Raw genomic sequence first — 17,092 nt, forward strand, 5'->3', positions numbered from 1 at the left:
CATTTTGCTTTCAATATATATTCAATAAAATACTTCACCAGATTTTACAATTTTTGTGCATAACCCCACCCAAAATAAAAATCAAACCACTAAATAAAAAACAATTCTTACCAATATTATTGGAAGAGTCAATATTCTGTATATTTTTAACTCCTGAGCTTGGCATATCAGACACTAAGGTGACATCGGCACTCATTGCTTTCTTCTTTAACTTCCTTTCTTTTTGATGCCAACCATTATCATCTTCTTCATCATCACTTTCACTCAAGTCATCAAAGCCAAAATATTTAATTCTATAGCTAGACTGCCCAAGTGGCTTAGAACCTCCTTCCTCACTGCAGCCATCATCTTGGTCATCAAAACCAAAGAACTCCAATTTGGCATCTTTTTTGGACTTGATATTGCCAGGACGAAATCGTGTGGTTGTTTTTGCTGTTGCAAGATCAGCTTTCTTTCTAAGACGCCCTGCTTCCCCTAAATCTGTTGTAGGGCTTGCAGTGAACTCATCTATACCTCTTTCCATGCTATCCTGGATGGTAACATTACATACTGAGAGACAAGACGGATGCAGAACTGTATAATCTCTAGTCCGTCCAGTGGTTTTGGTCCCACTGCTTCTATTCACAGTGCTTGTTCTTTCTGTGGCATTGTTAGATTTGGCCATTGAAAAGCTTGAGCCATCTAAAAGTCTGTCGAAACTGGAGGAACCTTGTGAAGATCTTGCCTTGTTAGATCTACAATATGTCCTACAATTACCAAGTTTGACACCACCTTGAAGCACATCCTCGCTAGTTTGCTCTTCTGGATCATCCATTTGTTCTATAGCAAGCTGACAATCATCTTCAGCTTTGGGTTCAAAAGGACAACCTTCATCCTCAATGGAATCAAAATTGGGAACATATGAATTTTCTTGAGTCAATTCATCCCAATCATACAGCAATAGGTTTTGAGAGCTTCTGTTCTCCTCATTTTGTTCTGGAGAGTCTGTTCCCCAGTCATCTGTCTCTGTGGCAAAATCAGAGATGATTGACTCCACAGGTAGCTTGCTGCTGTTGCAGGATTTAGTAGAAAGGCCTGAAGGTAACATGCTTGTAGATTTTTTGCTGTCATTATCAGACTTCTTTGGAAAATAACTATTTTTGTCTTCTGTAAAACTATGCAGATTGCCTAAAACAAGGAAAAACACATATGAGATTAAAAATAAAAATTAAATCGTGTTTATTTTCCTTAAGGTAGAACTATGGGTAAAGCTTTCTTCCGCCCATTTTGGATAAAGTAACGGAGGGTTATAACCCGTAAATTTTTTTTTTCCATAGTGGAGATTTCTCTTCACTTCGTGTTCCATAGTCAAACAGGAAGTGAGAGGAAATCCCTGCAAATTAAAGGAATTCCTTGGGGACAGGATTTTCCCATTACTTTTCTGGGGATAACCCAAAAGTTTGGATTTCTTTTACTTTCAATGAAAAGGATAAAAACAAGACAAATAGAGGCGGTGAATCTTTTAACAGGGGCACAGACAGCTATAACTGACAAGTGTTCTAATCCCTCTGCACTCTATCCAAAAAGCTTTGCCTTTAGTTATACTTTAAAGCAGATGGAATAAAAACAAACAAAGAAAGTGCAATTAAAAATACTCCTTAGAAGCAGAACTTCACTCTCTAAATCAACATTGACTATTCTTAATTCTTATGCTGATTAGATAGATAGGATAGAATTAAAATATATATGAAAAACCATGAAATGCAACGCTGTACAATATTACAAAACCCAAATAACAAGTGACAATAGTGACAAACTCAAAAGTGAAGCCGCTCAAATTAGCGCTAAAGTGTATGATATTGCATGAGTGTTCCGCAGAATAACAGCGAGTAAGTGAAATTTGCAAATAAAGCCTCTGTCCGGGCTGTCACAAAGGCTAAGTGAGAGGCCAGTGGTGGTGCCAGAGGCATCCCCGTAATGCTGTGAGAAGCCAGTGGTGTTCTTTTTGTCTCCATACCATGTTTTTCCTGGTGGAAGTTTTCCCTACCCGTGGAGGAGTGGGAAATATTACTACCGTATTTTCCGGCGTATAAGACGACTTTTTACCCCTTGAAAATCTTCTCAAAAGTCGGGGGTCGTCTTATACGCCGGTATACGGCATACTGACACTTTTTAGGGGGCGGCGTGGTGCCGCCGCCGCCCCCCCCCCCCAACGGAAGGGACACTAAGTACAGGAGTGGGCAGGGGCTGTTTCTGGCTCCGGTCCCACGACGATCCGGTCCAGGAAGCACGGCTGCTCCTTTGGTTCGGCTACTGGATGTTCGCGCGGCTGCTCGGCTCCGCCTCCTCACCGGTGATTGGCCCCCAGAACTGTAGCTCAGGAAAGGCACACAGGCGGCCAATCACCGGCAAGGGGGCGGAGCTGAGCGGCCCCACGAAAATCGAGTGCAGGAGCAGCAGGTAAGTGTTCAGTGTAGAGGTGCTGCTGCAACCACATATGCTGGGTGCAGCAGCACCATACTAGAACAGGGTCAGCAAGTGTAATTGGTGTCAGTGGGAGGAATAGTGCCCCATCATTGGTGTCACTGATACCAATGATGGGGCACTATTCCTCCCACTGACACCGATGATGGGGCACTATTCCTCCCACTGGTGTGCATTGGAAGAGGGGTAGTCTTATACAGCGAGTATAGCCCAAACACTACATTTTAGCAGCAAAAGTAGGGGGTCCCCCTAAAAATAAAAAATACTAAAAATAATAAAAAATACTTTATGTTGGGGAAAAAAATTAACAAAAAAAAAACAAACTAAATTTACTACAGTTCACCGATGTACAGCATTTATATTGATCAGTCGAACCACTTATCTAGCTCATACCCCACTCTAGCGAACTACAAAATTCTTTACCAGTTTATTTTTTTTCAGAGGAACATTTGTCCCTACATAAATCCAAAAGCAAATATTATAGTGCCACTTACCATTTTTTATATGTGGCTACTTTTTTTCTATTTTCACGTGGTGATCCAGCCAGTAAGTCAGATCTCCAGCAGAACGTATCAGTTACAGGGATGAGACAAACCATTTAAATCTAGCAGGGGTGCTTACAATGATCAGATTATGTAAAGCCTTTATCCCAAAAGGAAAAAACCTGTTTGCTGTGCCTGCTTATAAAGTGTGAGTTTGGCTTCAGTTAGTGTATTTAAATGTTACTACATCTAAACACTCCCCTCCGCCTGACTGACAAAGCTGCTATCCAATTGTGTGTCTCCCGTGCTTATTCACCCAGAATGGTAACACTAATACAAGGGGTATGTAACTGGTCAGATCAGCAGGTGAAAATAGAGCAGAAAAAAAGCCTAAAAAAAGAAAACCAATGCAGCCACCAGATCGAATGATTGGTAACCTGTAATATTACATTTTTGATTTAGGGTTTAATACCGCTTTAATAATAGTTTTTAAAATCAAAATAATCAAGTCTGGCCTCAATTTAAAAACAAAAACACAAACAGCTCTTCTGAATTTCTTAAAGCTGAGCTCCCAGGAGTTCAGCCACTGAAATATACAGGTATACTGTGAGTAAAGTCCAATGAGGAGCATGCCACCTTGTGGTCTTATCGCTTTAACCTCCCTAGCGGTATGATTATTTCAGACTTTTGGTGCTGAAAGCGGTACCATTATTTTGCATGGAAATTTGCGTTTTATATTGTAGGCCTGTAATTCTTAGGAATAACTCACTGAAATCTGTCCGAACAAGAGTCTAGTAAACATCCTGGGTAGGATAAAACTTGAAACACAAAATCATAAATTATAATTTAATAATCATAAAAAATAATAATAAATTTAATTCAATAATATAATCAAACCAAAAACACTGAAATTTGAAATATAGCGCCGAGTTCGCACATCACTGAGCAAAGTCGCAAAATCGTTTTCAGTGTCTGATGACGTATTTCCCCCACGAATCATTATCACTCAATTCTGCAAGTGGTTCTAATTTACTATCGCTGCTCTCTAGCTGGTCTAAAACCGATTTTGACCTAAAGAGATGCTTTTTGGGCACCATGGACATTTTTCAGTTTTCAGGTAGAAAGAACAGACAAAATGCAGGCAGGGCACAGGACAAAGCACTAGGGGCAATATGTATGTGAAATGGGTTGAAACAACAATGTTTTACTATGAAAAATTTGTTTTGTAAAAAATGACATTTTTTAAAATTTTCAAATTTCCCGCCGCGGGCGGCGCCCGTACGTCCCAACGTCACAGGGGCCGGAACACAGAAGCCGGATGCCGGCATCTACCGGAGGAGATGGCCGGGGACGCTGCAGGAGACATCTCGGGAGCGAAGGACAAGGTAAGCGACCGAGGGATCGCGGAGCAGCGCCACATGGTAAGCCCAAGTGTAGCTCGGGGTTACCGCTTGTGGTAGTGAAACGTTACCCCGAGCTACACTCGGGAATACCGCCAGGGAGGTTAAATTATATCTGACAGTTTCATGGAGTCCCGGGGCCTTAACTATTGTTGTAGTTTTGGAGCTCAGATGCTGGACCCTGTGGTCTCAACTACTTCAGCTTTTAAAGGAGTATGCAGCTGCTGTGCCCACCCCTCCTCTCCTCTCCTCCTGCCCAATCACAGAGTGATTTGCATTGTGTGAACTCATTTACAAAATACAAAGGCTCTTGTGGACGGGCAAGCAGAGGGGAAGGGCAGGCAGAGATGCTGATGAGTGTGAGGAGACAGCATCTCTCCTGGCAGAGCTTTGGTAGTGTACACAGCTATCTATCCAGAGATCCAGAAAAGTGTCCAGTGGGTGAAATGCACTTCTTTAGACTTAACTCATAGCATTCCTGCACATTTTACCATCTGGAAGGATTCCTTAGAGTTTAGAACTTACAAATCCACTGCCATACAAGAACAAATATACACAAACCTCAATGGGCTTAAAGCAATAAAAGTATACGACTAGACCAATTGTTGAGCAATTTAATTTGGCCATACAGAGAAGATGGCCATAAGGAGGCTGATTTTCGAAAGGATTTGCAAATGTTTACACAAAATGTGTTCATTTCAATTATTTAATCATGTGAAAGGAAAAGCCTGAACATGACTGGATCACTGATTTGGTGTGAACATTATCAAATTCCTTTAGGTTGCATTTACACTTGAGCTGCGCATCTTTAGTCTTGTTTTTTCTTAAACAGTAATTCCACTTTTCTTGAGAAGAAAACAAACAAACAACATTCCCCTTTGGGTGATCTATATTCATTGCAGTAAACTCCCCAGCATGTTATCCTATGTGTCCATGCGCACACAGACTGTAATCAGCGTTTTTTGGCTGGAAAAAAACCCCAGGACTAGTGGGTTTCTAGAGGAGTTTGTTTAGAAGTAAAAAAACACTAATGCTGAAAAACATGGTAAAATCCAGCAGAACGGCGTTTTTTGGACTTTTTTTAGGCAAAAAAAAAAAAAAAAGCAAATGTGATAAAAACGTGGCAAAACGCGAATGCAAAACCGTTAGACGCTGAAAAACTTAAGTTTTTAATGTGACATTACACAGCTAACGTTACCAGCGCTATTAAAATGTCCAGTGTGCATTGAAGAAAAAAAAAAAAAAAGGGCCACATACATGTGGCCAAAAAAGAATGAGTTGTGCAGGCCATAGACAGGCCGATTATTGGCCGATAAACGGGAGAAAAAAAAAAAAAAAAAAAAAAAAATCGGTCATTGCCATTGCTGCCACCAATGTCCACGAAAAACATACGTTTTTTGTGGATTTTCCAGCATGACCAATAAGAAACGAGAAGATCCACGAAAAACGGCCGACGGCATTGCCCCACTAACGGCATGAATATCAGACAATTTTTCGTGCCAACGAAAATTCGGCCGATAAACGACCCGTCTATGGCCTGCATTATACACTCAAATTAGATTGTTCATATCAAGTCCCGCATTTGTAGAAATCACAGCAACTCGGTAGAAGGCCACCCAAAATTGGACCAGGGCTGAACTAGAATTTGCATCCTGGCGTCTGGGCTTTTGTGAGCTCATGCACAGCACGGATGTTATATCACCCGACACTTGGGACATACAGTGTTGGTCAGGTAGTTTTTTGTAACATCTAGCCCTGTCGTGGGCAAGCAGCAGGGCTTACTTGTCAGGTGAAAGAATTTGGGCACACACCATGGTAGAGGGGACTTTTTGTCCCCTGATGAAAAAAAAGAAATTTTTTTTAATAAATTAAAAAAAAAAAAAAAAAAAAAAAAATGTGAGCCTTCCCGACACACACACACATATACGTAAATGCCTACGCATAGAAACATAAATTGCGATACACCTTTTACATCAGAGCCCGACAAAAACCAGGTGCCAGGTAACCACAGCGCCTGGGCCCACGCCAGCCCACCCACCGTGGACAATCCACACCAATCAACACACTGGATATGCAGCTCCAGACAGCCAACCCAATTCCAACATCCAAAATCAAAAAAAAAAAAAAAAAAAAAAAAAAACGCAGCAGAGCCAAAGTGTTCTTTTTCATCCCCACACACCAGCACCCCCGTGCACTCTGCTTCCACTCCTCCAGCTGACATTCTGTGCAGAAAGGATCCCTCCACACTCCTTCCCTTATACCCCCACCCCCAGTGTGCATGGTGGCCCACATCCCCCAAAACCACCCAGTGAGAAAGCCGTACCACCCAGCAGAACCAGAACCAAATGAGAAAAACAGCCCAACACGCCCAAATAAATCTATTTTATATCTATTTTGTTAACCACTTGCCTACCGGGCACTTTTACCCACTTTCTGCCCAGGCCAGTTTTCAGCGCTGTTGCACTTTGAATGACAATTGTACAGTCATTCAACACTGTGAAACCATATGACATTTTTATCTTTTTTTCACACAAATAAGAGATTTCTTTTGGTGGTATTTAATCACCACTGGGTTATTTATTTTTTGCACTATAAACAAGGAAAAAAAAAAAAAAACACAAAAAAAAAAAAAAAAGGAGCAAAAAAATAAAAAAAAAAGAAGTTTCTGTGTTTCTATTTTAAAATTTTGTAAACAGGTAAATTTTCTTTTTCACTTATGTGCTTGAGACTGCACTGGTAGTCAGCACTGATGAGGCAACACTGTGGTGGGAATTGATGAGGAGGCACTGCTGGGTAGCACTGATAATCAGTGCCCCGATTATCAGTGCAGATGTCCTCTGTGACACTTGCAGGTTATCAGCAGTACTTTCCTCATGCTGAGCCTCCCCATCCCCACATGCGCAGACATTTCGGTTTCCGGCCACGTGCATTCTGAATTTTCGGTATGGGTTTCGGCACCAGAATTTTCATTTCGGAGCACCACTACGTAACACTGTATTAGTGTCACTATAGATGTCAAAATCAGTGTGTGCACCCAGCCAGCGTCAGATTACCCACCACACTATAAGCCACCATTACCAGTATATAGAGTCATAGCTGTGTAAATTCCTATACATACATACACCATAGTTTGTAGACATAGCTTAAGCACAAACCAATATACACTTATTGGGGTTTTTTTTTTATTTTTTTTTAACAAAAAGACATGTAGCAGAATACATTTTGGCCTAAAACTATGAAAAAAAATTTGATTTTTTTTTTTATTTATTGCACATGTTTTATAACAAAGAGTAGCAAATATTGTTTGTGCTGATGAGCTTCCCTCATACTTAATTGACTATTCCTCTAGCTTTTTGGCAGAAAGCCAGTACAGAAGATTAAAATGTATGCATTTTGCCTGGAATAAATATGTAGCAATAGGTCCACTTTAAGAACTGGTTATATCAACATGTAACTGATATTAGAATTAATTACAACTTGATAAGGTTACGGTGTATAAAATCTGACCTCAACTAAGAAACCACTTGCATCTTTAGCTCTATTCCCAGATTGATCAGCTTTCAACATCTCCTAGCCAAAAAGGTGCCCAGTATTGTGAACAGGCTTTCATTGACTAAAAAAAACTGCCTGCCTGTAGATTTGCAGAAAGGATTTTAAGTCTATAGCAGAGCTTGCAGACACAATTTTTTTGATGTTTGCTGCTGCGGCAAAACTGAATATACCAGCAATATATGATCTGAGGTATGGATACACAGTTTAACCACTTCACTTCCAGCAACGTACCCTGGAGATTGAACCGCAGTTGGAGTTGCAGGCATCATTCCAGTACCATTATTCAAAGCTGACAGTCGGTTTCCTGTAATAGCAAATCGGAGCTATCCGCTCAATTGTCATTACAAGCAGCATGAGGGGATGTCACCTCCCACCACCTTCCCTGGCTTTAAATGGGAGCTCCTGTCACACCAGGAGCAACGATCGACCAGTCAGCATTGGCACCAGCTAGTCATGAAGCCAAACAAAAGACCTCATTGGCTTTGTTTGCCTACATTATCTAGTAAACTGGAACATCGCTTCCGATTTACTCGGAAATACACGGTGTCATATTTAAAAAATAAAAGCATTCAATCTCACCGATCTTTGTGTGACAGAATGCTTTTAAGGGCAGAGGAGGCTCTCTCCAAAAAGAGTACCTGTCAAATGCCTATTGCTCTCACAAGGGATACCAACATTCTTTGTGACAGGAAAAAAAAAAATTTAAAGCAACAGTGTAAAAATAAAAAAGGTGCCCCCGCAAATGCAAATGCATACAACGGTCCCACACGCAAACAGCTATCATCCCACACATGAGGTTTCATCGCGAACGTTAGATCATGGCCAGCAATTCTAGTACCAGACCTTGTCTGTAAAACTGAGTGGTAACCTGTAAAAGCTTTTAAAGTGTCACCTATTAATAGTACAAATTTACGCCGCTGCACAGGAGGGCGCAATTTTAAAGCGTGACATTTTTGGTATCCACGCGGCGTAATGTTATTGTGTTTTTTCCCAAAAAATTTTTGAAAAACTGCTGCACAAATACCATGTGACAAACAAAAAAAAGAAATTATTGCAAAGCCCCCTCAATTTATTCTCAAGGGCCTCTGCTTAAAAAATAATAAATAAAATGTTATAATATATACACACACTTATTTATATATTACACACACCCACACATAAGTGGTGCACCAAAATGAAAATTCTGGTGCCGAAACCGAAAATTCAGAATGTATGTGGCCGAAAACCGAACCGTCTGCGTATGTGGGGAGGCTACAATTTTTATTGGTATTTTTTTCTACTTTCATGTATATATTTTTTTTTTAACTTATGATTTTATGGCCATCACATAGGAGACCAATAGTCCCCTATGTGATAGCATAGGAGTGACAGGTCCTCTTTGTAGGGGGGAGGGGGTGGGGAGAGGGGCAGTGTATACAGTGAGGTAGAAGTGTATACAGTGAGGCTCCCACACAGGCTGTCACTATATGTCAGTGCTGATTTTTAAATGCAATTGCCGGCTTTTTTTTTTTCCTTCACTATAGCTCACAAAATTAGCCGTCACTTACCCGGAGCTAAAGGAAACTTTGTTTCTTTTAACTCGGGGAAAGAAACTAAAAGGAAACGGTTTCTTTTAGCTGGGGGAAAGCGACAGCTGATTCTCTGAGCTATAATGAAAAAAAACACGCCAGTAATTACATTTAAAAACCAGCACTGACATATAGTGGCAGCCAGTCACTGTATACATGGCTTATCTCTACATGTCCAATCAGACATTCACAGAGAAGGTTGCTATTGATTCTACTACGTGATGGTTATCCACTCATATGCTCTTTAGGTGGAATGGAAGGTAAAATATGCAGGCTAGATCGGCTAATGAATACACAACTTGTGTAGATAGAATTGGATTCTGAAAAATGCATTTTACATTCGAACAAATTCTGTGTTCATTTCAAGCATAATACACACTGGAGTTTCACCTGCATGGCAGCACAGTTGTAAACACAAAGGCTATATTTCACCTGCTTTGTCAGTGACTGCGGAACATTTGAAGCAACAGTTCAGGATCACAATAGAACCAACTGCATCAGGAAATGCAAAGCAGGTCAAACAGCCTCAGAACAGTCACACTCTACATAATGAATGTAACTGGAAATCTGGAGACTTATTGATAAAATCGCATTTTAAGAAAGCAAGTGAAATGCAGAACAATGTGCAACTACATGAGCCCCAAAGCCATTTTAAAACTTGTCTAGATGTTCTCTAAGCCATAAAAACACCCAAATTGCAAGAATTGGTCATTAACACTGATGAACTATGTATATTAAATTTTTACGCGCGTGTGTTCCCTCATCCCACAGATACATTTTTATTCACGTAAAAGAAAGATAAAAAAAGTGCGGCTGTTATAACCAATGCAGTAAAGGGACAACAGGAGGTTGGGTTCAGCACAGTGTATAAAAGGTAGGCACAACCTGAGCAGTGACATGATTACAGGCAGTTACAAAATACAAAGGGGTGGTGACACACACACACACACACACACACACACCACTATTCATGCTGACCAGATTATTAAATTTCTTAGGACAGTTACAACTTTCATAATTATATAAAAAGGTACTATCACCTTGATGGCTGCATGCAAAGAGAATAAAGCAGGAGGATGAGGTTTCCACTTAAAGAGGAGCTTCAATTCAAAAGGTTATTACAAATAAAGTCAGCAGCTACAAAAAACTGTAGCTGTTGACTTTTAAAAAAAAAAAAAAAACAGACACTCACCTGTCCCTCCATCCAGCAGTGTCCTTACCACAGCTGGTTTCACTGGCTGTCCTCTCTCCCAGGAGACGGCATCTTAAGTGTGGGCACACGGCTGTAGTGGCTTGCAGCTTCATTCGGGTGCCTACTGCGCATCTGCGAATAGTGCTGTGTGGTCTCGTACTCTTCTAAGACCTGTCATGTGGCCCAAAAGACTACGAGGACAACTTCGGCTTCCAATCGCAGCGGAAGTGGGAGCAGGCACCTGTCAAAAACCAGGAACCCACTCCCCAAAAGGTGCCAATCTTTAACGGGGAGTAGGGGATGAGGCCTTAAAAGCAAAAAACTTCCCCTTTGGGTGGAGCTGCACTTTAAAGGAGGATCTCCCTGCGAACATAAAAGGGTGTGAAGATGCAACACAACATACCGACCCAGTTTTGCACCATTCAGCACCCCCAGATGCAGCACCTTGGGGTCCAAACTGAAGGCTAGGTCATACGTGGCAATAATAGCATTCAGGGCAGATGCCCAAAAAACCTAAATCTGAGGACAGGCCCAGACCATGTGATAGAATGTATCCTCAGCAAGGGTTTAGATCAGGGTGGATAAAAATAAAATGATTTTTTAAAAAAAGTATTTATTCACCGCTGGGATTTTTTATTTTTTTTTGCTATGTAAATGAAAAAAATCCCAAAATTTTGAAAAAAAGTGTTTTTTTTTTTCAAATAAATAATATTTCATCATAAATCTTGGCCAAAATTTATTCCGTTATCTTTTTAGTAAAAAAAAAAAAAAATCCAAAATTAGTTTATAACCAAAACATTTTTTTACATTTTTTTTTTTATTTATTTTTTTTTTTTACATACATCCACCCTACTTGTGGGGGATGATGATTTTTTTTTTTTTTTACACTGATTGCTTTTACACCCATATAGGATGTAAAAGCAATCATTTCTCTTTCTCTCTGTCTGCATTCTTGCACTCATTGAGAAGTACTGAGTGAGCTGTGATTGGTCACAGCTTGTCACATGGTAGAAGGCTGTTGTGAATAGCCTTGTACCATGTGACCTCTGTGATCATTCATAGATTTCACACGTAGTAAGCAATGATGTCACAAGTGACATCATTGCTTACTACTTTGCATGTGATCACTGATTGGCCAATCAGTGATCACATGACCGGGACCTCGTACAGAGGTCCCGTCCGACGAGCGGTGTTTCACTGTGTCCGGAGGACACAGCGGGCACCGGATCGCGGTGCTGTGCGCTCCCAGGGAGCGCACACAAGCAGGGTGCGGGGGAGGCCGTTTATAAACGGCCACCCGACCCTGCAGTACCACCGACCGGCCGTTTATATGCAACGGCCGGTCGGGAAGTGGTTAAATCGGATATTTTTTTATTTAAAATCTGATTTTTTTTTAAATAAAATGCTTTTTGGAGGAAAATATATTACCATCCAAAGGTTATTCCATCATGAAATAAAGATTCGTTTTTTAATTATGTAGAATAAGGCTGTATATGTTTAATTGTTTTGGTAAATAAATTCCATTAATCCATTCACAATGTCATGCTCTTCCAGAGGTTTCTGTAAGATTATTGGGCAGTTTCTCTGCCTACAAGATATTATCACAGATGCTTGGTTTACTTTTGCAGTTCTCAAAACTGAATTTGACTCAGCGGAGATCACATGCCTCTTCTTCACAGCAAAAATGTTATAACATGAACAGAGTTAGAAAAAAGACCTTAATCCTAACTTCTACAAACCTATGAATACAGAATCAACCCCTTCAGTGCTAAGTGTCAAGAAGTTCAGTGAATAGAATAGAAACAATATTTTTCTGATTGTTTGGAGTGGAATAGATCTGCACAAGAAGAAAGTGACACTAAGTGTGAGGAGGAAGGGGCTGACAGTCTAAGTTTCTTAAAATATATATATTTTGTTTAGCCAAATTAGTTAACAAACATGGATGTTTGTTTAAGCAAATAACATGCTGTAATGTTATTGTTTCAGTTGAATTAATCTATTTAAATTTTTATTATTAAGGTAATTATTTTTCTCCTTCCTAAGTACAACAGAAAAATTGTCCAAATATGAATGATTAACCTATTAAACTGGGGATAAAAAAACTAATATGAAAAGTTGTTATTCTTAAAATCTTCATCTACTTGCATATTAACGTTATACCAGCAAGAATTACCGTATTTTCCGGCGCATAAGACGACTTTTCAACCCCTGAAAATCTTCTGAAAAGTCGGGGGTCGTCTTATACGCCGGTGCAAGCCGGTGTCAGGGCGGCACTTTTTCGAGGGGCGGCGCGACACGGCACCGCCCCCCCTCCTCCTCCGGACACAAAGTACAGGGGTGGGCAGAGGGGCTGCTGTACCTTACCTGGCTCCGGTCCCACGACAATCCGGTCCAGGAAGCGCGGCTGCTCCTTCTTTCAGTTCGGCAGCTCGATGGTCACGCGGGCGCTCGGCTCAGCCTCCTCACCGGTGATTGGGCGCCAGCACTGGAAATGCACCCAGGCGACCAATCACCGGTGAGGAGGCGGAGCCGAGCGGACCGCGAAAATCGAGCGGCCGAACTGGAAGGAGGAGCAGCCGCTCCTCTCCCCCACTGACACTAACGATGGGGCACTATTCCTCCTCCACACTGACACTAACGATGAGGCACTGTTCCTCCCCCACTGACACCAACGATGAGGCACTGTTCTCCCCACTGATACCAATGATGGGGCACTATTCCTCCTCCCCACTGACACCAATGATGGGGCACTATTCTTCCCACTGATACCAATGATGGGGCACTATTCTCCCCACTGATACCAACGATGGGGCACTATTCTCCCCACTGATACCAACGATGGGGCACTATTCTCCCCACTGATACCAACGATGGGGCACTATTCTCCCCACTGATACCAACGATGGGGCACTATTCTCCCCACTGATACCAACGATGGGGCACTATTCCTCCCACTGATACCTATGATGGGGCACTATTCCTCCCACTGACACCTATGATGGGGAACTATTCCTCTCACTGATACCAACGATGGGGCACTATTCCTCCCACTGACACCAATGATGGGGCACTATTCCTCCCACTGACACCTATGATGGGGCACTATTCCTCTCACTGACACCAATGATGGGGAACTATTCCTCCCACTGATACCAACGATGGAGCACTATTCCTCCCACTGACACCAATGATGGGGCACTATTCCTCCCACTGACACCTATGATGGGGCACTATTCCTCTCACTGACACCAATGATGGGGAACTATTCCTCCCACTGATACCAACGATGGAGCACTATTCCTCCCACTGACACCAATGATGGGGCACTATTCCTCCCACTGACACCTATGATGGGGCACTATTCCTCTCACTGACACCAATGATGGGGAACTATTCCTCTCACTGATACCAACGATGGGGCACTATTCCTCCCACTGATACCAATGATGGGGCACTATTCCTCCCACTGACACCAATGATGGGGCACTATTCCTCCCACTGACACCAATGATGGGGCACTATTCCTCCCAGTGATACCAATGACGGGGCACGATTCTTCCCACCGACACCAATGATGGGGCACTATTCCTCCCACTGACTAATGATGGGGCACTATTCCTCACACACTGACACTAATGATGGGGCACCATCATTGGTGTCAGTGGGAGGAATAGTGTCCCATCATTGGTATCAGTGGGAGGAATAGTGCCCCATCATTGGTGTCAGTGGATGAAATAGTGCCCCATCATTGGTGTCAGTGGGAGGAATAGCACCCCATCACTGGAATACCATACTGAAATAGCATACCATATTGAAATCAAATCTGATGTTTTTTCATTTTTATTTGGTGTGCGTTGGAAGAGGGGTAGTCTTATACGGCGCAAGTAAAGCTCAAACCCTATATTTTAACAGGAAAAGTAGGGGGTCGTCATACGCCCAGTCGTCTTATACGCCAGAAAATACGGTAGTCTTTATGTAGAAAACTAGGATTTAAATCAAGCCTGACTAGTGATTTAAATCAGTTTGATTTAAATCAAATCCACCCTGGTTTAGATATAATTTAACAACTTCAGCTCCAGTGACGTACCCATACGTTGACTGGAGTTTGAGCCGTTGCCCGCTACCGTTTGATGTGTTCATCAGAACAGATAAGGAGCTCCGCCGTGCTCAAGAAAGAAGAGGAGGAGGACGCAGTGGTGGTGGTGGTGGTGGTGGTGGGGGGGGGGGGGTTGGGCCTTCTGGGCTGTCATGGGTGGGTACAAAATCATAGAGGGAAGGCATATGTTCACCAATGAACTTAAGGGGGATATGTAATGGCTATTTCGGGCCTACAATAATTTTTACCTTCATGAACATTGTTGTGAACTTTTGATAGGGGTCCAAGTCTCAGTTCCTGCAACTTACCGTAACTGCATTTTATCAAAGGACATCATTAGTTTAATGATTAGTCACCATTTATGAACTTTTGTACTGTATATACAAAAGGTTTCCTGTAGAGTTTTATGGCAGTATGGTCACCTGGTTGATTTAAGGAAATGAACCCTGGACTCATCATTCCTAACACCTCCTAGGAAGTATTCCATCTGATGAGCTAGTTGGCCAATATATTTCACAAGTCACAGAACCCCTCCCCATTGAACAGAAATGGCAAAATACTGGAATTTATAGCAGGGTGTGACTTTACCTGGGTGGGAGAGTCTAGGAGTGGTCTTTTCAAAGTATATAAAACACAAAAGCAAGACCCCTATTTTCTCTCTCTCGAAGCCCAGTCATCAGAATGTCTGCGTAATGTACCATCATTATTCTAGGTTTCTTTCCTGTACTTGTCTCTATGTATTAGTAACTTTATGTATTTGCATTGTAATATCACTACTTTTAAAGTTATACCAGCTACATTATATTTTGTTATAATTGATTAGTAGTCAGCTTCTCTTCCGTGTAAATAAAATAGAGCTTTATTTTTTGCACAGTTGTTATCATTTGGTATTAACATGAGCCACATGAGGATTGGCTAGATTCATACAGGTGAAACTCGAAAAATTAGAATATTGTGCAAAAGTTCATTTATTTCAGTAATGCAACTTAAAAGGTGAAACTAATATAGGAGATAGTTCAAGCCATGATTTGTCATAATTGTGATGATTATGGCTGACAGCTCATGAAAACCCCAAATCCACAATCTCAGAAAATTAGAATATTACATGCAATCAATAAAACAAGGACTGTACATAGAACAATATCAGACCTCTGAAAACTATAAGCATGCATATGTACTCAGTACTTGGTTTGGGCCCCTTTTGCAGCAATTACTGCCTCAATGCGGCATGGCATGGAAGCTATCAGCCTGTGGCACTGCTGTGGTGTTATGGAAGACCAGGATGCTTCAATAGCGGCACTTTGGGAACATCCAACTTCTTTTGCAATTACCTTTTGAGGCTTTCCCTCCTCATGGAGGGTGTCAATGATGGTTTTCTGCACAACTGTCAGGTCAGCAGTCTTTCCCATGATTGTGATTCCTACTGAACCAGACTGAGAGACTATTTAAAGGCTCAGGAACCCTTTGCAGGTGTTATGGCTTAATTAGCAGATTAGAGTGGGACACTTTGAGCCTAGAATTTTGCACCTTTTCACAATACTCTAATTTTCTGAGATTGTGGATTTGGGGTTTTCATGAGCTGTAAGTCATAATTATCACAATTATGACAAATAACGGCTTCAACCATCTTGCTTTGCATGTAATGAGTCTATCTCATATATTAGTTTCACCTTTTAAGTTGCATTACTGAAATAAATGAACTTTTGCACGATATTCAAATTTTTCGAATTTCACCTGTATACAGAAAAAAAGGTTGTAATCACTTATTAGATTTATCATCAAGTAAATAAGTGAGGTGGCTAAACCGCCAAAACACGTTCATTAGAGCAGACTATCTAGCCACGCGATTGCCATTACAAGGGACGGGATGGACGCCTCCCCGACACCTTTCGTGCCTTTAATGGGATATCCTGTCCCACTAGACTGGCATTATTCGGAACTGTAATATAGTAACCCAGAAGCGAATACCTGACATCACTTTTGGTTTATTCGGGTAATGGGTGCGTGTCCAGTCAGTCACAAGCAGTGTCAAACAGATTAAAAAAAAAAAAAAAAAAAAAAAAAAAGGGATGAGTGCTGTATCCGTCAATGAACACAGAGAAATGGATAACAAAGTAACAAAACAAATCCCATTTTCTCTTATGTTCATTGCCGGACAGCCTCTCTTTATTCATGACCAAATAGGGATGTTCCCAAACAGTGCCACAACGAGGGGTGGGCAAACCAAATAAAAAGAGAATACACAGGTCAACATGCCAAACACTGAAAACCACCTACTGAAGGGGTGCCCGAGAATCCTAAAGCAGCCTGCAAAACAGTGCAGCTAAAATGAGCATCTG

The 17,092-nt window shown here is 41.5% G+C and overlaps 1 protein-coding gene across 2 annotated transcripts in view; it reads right to left on the reverse strand.

The window, feature by feature from the left end:
• WAPL (WAPL cohesin release factor) overlaps window positions 1-17,092 on the reverse strand; it is a 140,768-nt gene that overhangs the window by 100,399 nt on the left and 23,277 nt on the right. For both annotated transcript variants that reach the window (XM_089676484.1, XM_089676483.1), the window contains exon 3: window positions 112-1,167. In XM_089676484.1, coding sequence (XP_089532610.1) covers window positions 112-1,167 — 1,056 coding nt within the window. The remainder of the gene's footprint in view (window positions 1-111; window positions 1,168-17,092) is intronic.

The sequence above is a fragment of the Staurois parvus genome, unplaced genomic scaffold, assembly GCF_062004578.1.
Source record: "Staurois parvus isolate SC_StPar_1 unplaced genomic scaffold, SC_StPar_1.0 ptg000170l, whole genome shotgun sequence".
Classification (NCBI taxonomy): Eukaryota; Metazoa; Chordata; class Amphibia; order Anura; family Ranidae; genus Staurois; species Staurois parvus.